This window comes from Diadema setosum, chromosome 1 (assembly GCF_964275005.1).
Source record: "Diadema setosum chromosome 1, eeDiaSeto1, whole genome shotgun sequence".
NCBI classification, from domain to species: Eukaryota; Metazoa; Echinodermata; class Echinoidea; order Diadematoida; family Diadematidae; genus Diadema; species Diadema setosum.
In genome coordinates this window covers 48,967,841-48,974,556 of record NC_092685.1, presented here as the reverse complement: position 1 = coordinate 48,974,556, position 6,716 = coordinate 48,967,841, and the positions used below count along the sequence as shown (strand labels likewise).

The 6,716-nt window shown below is 44.5% G+C and overlaps 1 protein-coding gene across 1 annotated transcript; it reads right to left on the bottom strand.

Annotated features, from left to right (window-relative positions):
• Window positions 1-705: 705 nt before the first annotated feature.
• Window positions 706-5,856, bottom strand: LOC140244201 (uncharacterized). Its single transcript, XM_072323870.1, is given in 6 exon segments — window positions 706-1,040; window positions 1,572-3,003; window positions 3,216-4,123; window positions 4,126-4,729; window positions 4,731-5,098; window positions 5,655-5,856. Coding segments are annotated over 6 exon segments (3,849 nt in total).
• Between the last annotated feature and the right edge of the window lie 860 nt (window positions 5,857-6,716).

Sequence of the window (6,716 nt, the reverse complement as noted above, 5' to 3'; positions counted from 1 at the left end):
GTCTAAGTAGTAATTCCATGAAACACCGTGTACTGTCCTCATGTATCCAACTTTGGCATCTGAGGGCAATGCAAGGTCAATGACCTTAAAAATTTAATATGCAAATAATAATGTTTGGCTTACTGGATTAATGTTCAATGGTAGGCCTAAGTGCAACTGTTCTTGACTTAATTTATGTTGTTACCCTTAATTTATGTTATTATTGATGAGTCTGCAAATCTCACGTACCGAGTTGCAATTCGTAGTATATGCAGGTGTCAAACTCGTGTCAAAGGCCAGTAACTCCAGAAATGAAATCTAATGCTGTAAGTAGCATCGGGTTACAATCAGGTTATTGTGTTATCCAGAAGAGCTTATATGAAATTGTGCTTTAAGATGATTTGTGCAATTGTCCAATTTTCATTGATCAAGGTCTTTACATTTGCACATGCCCATGGAGATGTTCATGACCTCAGGCAAATGTGGAGTATTAGCAGACACACACACAAAGGTATCGTCCATATTGATGGTTAAATGTCTAGGTGTCTGCTTGCATCTAACAGTCCCCTGAACATGCACATAATTCAGTGCACTTGAGTGCAGCCTGGTACACTTGCAGCGGCCTGTACATCCCTTCTCGCAGTTGCAGTGGATCAGTTCGTGGCAAGATTTTGATGCCTCTGGCAGAGTTGTCCAAAGAGGCTGCCATCCAGAGGTGTGCCTTGTTCAGCCCCATTCAGATGGGCTTGGTAGGTCAGGATTCAAGATCAGAGTCTGGTTCCAGCAGTTTGCTTGCAGACATGCGCGTTTGATGTGCTGCCGAAGTGCAGCCTGCGTTGGGGGAATGTTATTCAGAGCCCTCGACTTCTGTGCGAAGAGATGCTTCCTGGCATCGTTTACTTCCAATAGGTTGCTGGTGTGGTCATAAATCAGCACAACAAAGCGCTCAAGCAGTGACATGGACTCTCCACTGACATCACATGGCATACATAAGAGTTCCTCAAAAGCATCTGTCACCTCTGGGAAAACTCTCCCATGTCTCCCATGCAGTCTTCTTCCCTCTGCCAACAAAAGAAGACACCGTGTCACACCCGGTGAGAGCATGGAATATGGGGAGAATAGCACATTGTCTTGGACTCATGGAGGCAACCAGTTCATGTACGGGTATGTAACTAAAGCTGGATCCAGCACCAAAAGCTACCCATAGTTCATCAGGAGTAATATGCTGTTGAAAGAACTTACCGCTAGCACCACAACATCGGTGTCCACAGTGCGTATTGTCAGCTTCTTGAGTCCCTTATGTACGGCATCTGCCACATGTACAAGCATTCGTGTGTCTACCTCCTCGTGTGAACATGGTGCGAGGCTGGTCAAATCGGAATCAGTAGGGGAGCAGAGATCCCCACTTCCACATGTAGCGTAGATCTTCTTGCCGTCAGCCACTGGAAGACCAACTGCCTCTCGTGCGAGTAAGCTGAATAGTTAAGTTTTGTTCTCGTCTACACGAAGGAAACCCTTCCAGTTTTTTGGCATGGCAGTAGAGGGAAGCACTCTCCTTCTAGTGCCACTTCCCCTCTTTTCTCTCATTGTACTTTTCAGGCTGTTAAGAATATACACATCCCAAACGATGTCCAGCCTTTTCACCTTCGTCAGTTGACTGGAAATGTATGCTCCAAAGACGGTGCTCGCATAGTCTTTAAAGGTCTTTGCTGGTGAGGGATTGAGCATTTGCACAATAGCTGCACCATCAACAACTGTAGCATCAACCGTAGGTGCACACTTGGTCTCAGCGAGGTCCGATGTTAAGCAATGCAGTAAATCTGCTTTTGCCCCAAGGTGCATTTTTCCTCCCGTTGATAACGACGGTGGGGCTGCCTGGTTCTCGTGGCGGAAGAACTGGTCAAGGTCCCCATCCCTGGGCTGACATGAGATGTATAACCTTGAAAAGAGATTGCAATCACTCTTCACTGCTGCGAGCTGCATCTGCTGCTTTGATTGTGTCCTGGCATGTGGCCGACTGAAGAGTGGCAAATTGTTCTTCTTCAGCGTGTCTGTCACTGGTGTCGTGCAAAGTTCAAGCCTTTCTTCAACAAACTTTGTGTACTGCTCATGACCAAGAGATTCGATCTCTTTCACAGTTTCTGAAACTGCAGATTCCATAATGTCTCTCGTGTCAAGAACCAATAGATCTTGAGTGTCCTCTAGGAATGGGTTCCCCACCTCTTGAAACACTGCTGTAAGTGCTCTGATATCCTTCATGAGGGCCGCCTTCACTCCAGCTTTCTGGTCATGGTGAAAATTCTCAGTGTCGTGAGCACTCTCATCTCCTCTAATTGTCGTCTGCTCTTCAAATTCTGCAGTGATCCTTGCTACTTCAGGACCTGCCACCATCCAGCGTCTGAGTGCCCCAGGGTTTTCTGTTAGTCCAATAGCACCACCACATCCTTTGATCACAGCATTGTTCTGTTCGTGACATTGGTCAATTGCCATGGCAGAAAACTTGTTGGTGGTCTTGTGTACCACAAACTTCCCAGCCTTGAATTCTGCCAGGACATCTGGGTGCTTGTCTACGAGGTTCATCATATCACGGATGTGCACAGAAAGCCACCTGGAATAGTTCGTGTGATCTAAGGCAAACATCCAGGGCATAATCTGCGTCAGGGATTGCATATAGAGCTCAAAGTTCCCTTCACGAAGTGATCGGATGTACACCAGCAAGAGAATCTCCAATGACAGGGTCTTAAGCCAGTAGTCAAAATGCACACTGGCCTTTGCCCGCCTTCTGCACCACTCCTCAAAGACCTCTTCATCTGGCTGAGTGTTGTTGGCACTGTCTTGTGTGCAGTCTTTGCTGTACGCCTGCTGGAGTAGTGTGTGGAGAGTCGCAGCTGTGACTTGGTGTGCATGGCGGGTCTTGGTAACATGACTGGCTTGGATAAAGGAATGTGATGTCCCAGAGCTGGCAATGTTGGCTTGTACCAGGGCATTCGTCCAACCACTATCTTCAAGCCAGTCACCAAGCAGCTGGAAAAAGAAATGACAAAAAAAAAAAAAAAATGACACAGCTATGATGAATGATGTTAAAATTACATTTTAAGTACCCTTCCTGACACAATGGAATGTAAAACTACGCATGCTATTTCACTTTCATTGATGAAAATTGTGGTATAACTACTGCATGAGTACCAGAATATCTTAATATGTACTCAGCTGCTACTTTATGTCACAGAACATACCTTTATCACACCCATCTCGATATGAAGACCGCCAAACATGATCACAAAGTGATCCTCCCCATGTGTGGCTGTGGTCCACTGAATTTCCTTGGCAAGGGCGAAGAGTGGCTGATCTGCAGCAAGAACAGGAACTTGTCCAGGGTTCAGGTGCTGAATTGCTGCTTTGACAATGGTCATTGAATGCTTTATCATTGCCACAGAATGAGCGCTGTCTACAAACAGAGGCAAAAGTGCATTGATTGCAGCAGGTGGGATCAATGCTTTTTGGAAAGAAGCATGGTAGGCAGACCATGATACCCATTCATCTATGGATTGCTTCTCTGGAGCTGTCTCCGCAGTCCTCAGCCATCTATACTCTTCTTGCACTGCAGCGTCAACAGCCATGAGGTCAGGAGGTTTTGCAGGACCTTGAATTGGAGGTGCAGTGAAGTGGTGTGTCTTCATGGCAGCAGGTGGTACACTTGTGTACTCTAACGGCAGAGGAGTTATAGACTTGGCAGAAGGTACGTCTTGCCCAATCACCACTACACCACGGTCGAGGCTATCATTTGTGTGCGATGGATGCTGCATAAGGGATATACTTGTACCATGGAAAGAATCCTTGGCTGTTGCAGAGGTAGGGTTATGGTCAATATTATCAACAGCCCCAGTAGTGAAGAGTCGCTTTCGCAGCTTGGGTGGGCATACAACTTCTTCCATGTCAAAGCGCTTGCAGACACCATTGGCAATGTCTGTTGTCAGCTGTAGTAATCTACCATAGGACACACACAGCCCAAGGTTGAACAATGTGTCAATCAGGCTTCGACTCCTAGTCACAGAGTTTATCTTGAGGGACAAGTAGAGCGGGAGTGGGGTTTCTCTGTCGCGGCCATGGCGAATTGAGGTCGATTCGGCATTCCGTGCATTCTGTTGAACACCAGCAGCTGTGATATTGTAAGAGCAGCAGTTGTGGTGCTCGGGCTGCTGAACTGAGTCTGGTGCTTGATGTTGGCCCCATCGAGGATCATGTTCACAAGAGCAATGAGGGAAGGTGACACAGAATCTTTTTGACAATCAGATTTGAATGCACCGTCAAAGGTAAATTTGGTCTCAAACATTTCTCTACGGACTACCTGTGCAGCTCTTGCAAGGTGTATGGCATCATTGTCACATTCACAGGCCTTCTTGAGCGCTGGACCTATGTCTCTCTCAAACAAAAGAAGTGTTTCTCTGCCATGAGGATGGGCTCTCAGGTCAGGAAGCGCAGAAAGGAGCCTGTCCTTCAGTCTAGTTGTGTGTACTCGGTTGTTCGTCTTGTATAAGTTGGCCAAGTCCGAGAGTCTGAATACTGGAGCATTGTCCCCATCTTCAAGAGTGTCTTCCATAAATACCACCAACTCAGCAAAGGCTATACCATGCAGTCGATCTGCATCCTCATCCTTGGGGGCGGCAGGTCTGACTTTGTTGTATAATGCACGAAGACAGTTGCGATGATATTTCGCTTCTATGGCAACCATGTCTCCCGCAGACACGCGGCTTGGCAAGAAGTTCAGCATCCCCCAATTCAGTGGCACATTTCCGAACGTTTTTGTCAATTTCTGTTGTAGCTGCATGGTGCAAGCCAGCATTGCCAGCTGGCTTATTACAAAAGAAACAGATAGGTTCGGTCGACTGTAGAATCATTTGGGCTGCAGCTGATCGTCTGCGCACTGTTGGAGTACTGGTACAAGATTGTTGTTTTGAAGATGATTCTGCTTTGCTCTGCTGAAGAAGCATTTTTTTTTTGCTAAATTTTAAGCGACACTTTTTGTGCCACTGACCACTGTGTCTCATCAAAGTTGCTTCTACACCATCGCCATCATCCAGTCTGTTCAAGTTGAGGTCCATTGGCATGTGGTGGAGTACTTTAAAGGTAGGGAATCCCATTTGCATGCCTTAAATGAAGAGTTGTATAAACACAGTGGTATGTTGAAGAGAGTATCATTTTTGAAACTCCCATAAAGTATTGAAAGTGGAAGGTAACATTTAGTACATTTTTGTTGACCGTTAGATTTTGAATTGAATTCTTTTCGGGACTCACCGTAAATTCCAGTACATTACTAGGCTACCTTTGCAGACCCATGCACTGCATGCGTGTCCATCATGTATATTTTGTGAATGAAGTTCATCAAAACTTACAAACATTTCTATATACATTATTGCCACACACTCTATATGTTATTACATCAGCTCTTATACTTTTAGATTTGTGTTTAAAGATAAAAAATACAGAAGACTGCAACAAAAAGGCTTAAGTGTGGCTGACACACAGAACTACTGAGTAGTTGAGTTTTGTGCATTATTCAAATTGTAGATAACTGTTGACTTCCAGATTTCTAAGCAGTGGCCTAAACAAGTCCCCTGGGGTTCATATTTAATGTTTTGCTGCATTTTGGGAGTTCTGTAAAAGGTATCCCCTACCTTTAAACTGGATGAGATCCTCCGTCAAGGATGCATAGCCAGCACCAATCGGTTTCATTTTAGATCGAAGTGGGCACTGCAAAGGTTCATCTGTGTCTGCTTGGCAAAGAATACACATTTTCCAGTTAGTTTGTGGGGGCAGTTTACATTCCTTGGCCATTGAAGGTTGGGTTGGGTCTATGATTGTATGACGCTTTGCCATGGTGATGATCAGGTCTCAGGTCTTAGATGATATATTTTTGTTCTGGCCATCAGACAGTGATCTGCAACAAAAAGAACGAAAATTGTGCAAGTTTCAGCCACCACAGTTTGACCTCCAACTGTCCTCCTGACTATTATAAATCAATAACAGTGATAGCAATAATTACTACAACAATGATAGTATATAGATTATATCACACCAATCCACTTTGTAGAGTACTCAATGTGCGACAGAGTAAAATTAACATATTAAGATTACTCTTTTTTGGGGAAAAGAGTCTCAAGTCATAAAAGCTTTTAAGTCAATAGGAAGGCTATTGCAGAAATCGGGACATGCATGAATAAAATGGCATTTTCCCCATGATTCTTCACTTTATGAACAGCACGGGAAACATGAGATGATTTCAAAAGTCTTGTGGGAGTGTGACTTTAAATGAGAGAGGTATTGAAAAGAGAGCAGGACCACGGACAGCGACGTCGTTCAGGGTCTAATGATTGTCAAGATTTGGAACCTTTTTCTTGCTTTTTTACCTAGCTGTCCATTTATTTCACCAAAAAAAAAAAAAAAAAATGTGAACCGGCTTATTTGCTGAATTTAAATTCTGAAATGTAAAAACTCCCTCGCGTAAGAGGGGGATACATCATATCACCCCCTCCCTCGCTTGGTCCCTCTCAATAGAATTTATTGATTCACTTTAGGATAGACAAATTCCGGAATATTTCTACAAAAAGTGTGCACCAGATCTGTCACTTCAGTTCCAACAAATTCAAGAGTTTCCTCAAGTGGGAGGATATATCCCCCTCCCAACAACAACAAAAAGTGTGCCTCAGGTGATTATATTTCAGTTTTAAAATTGCAAA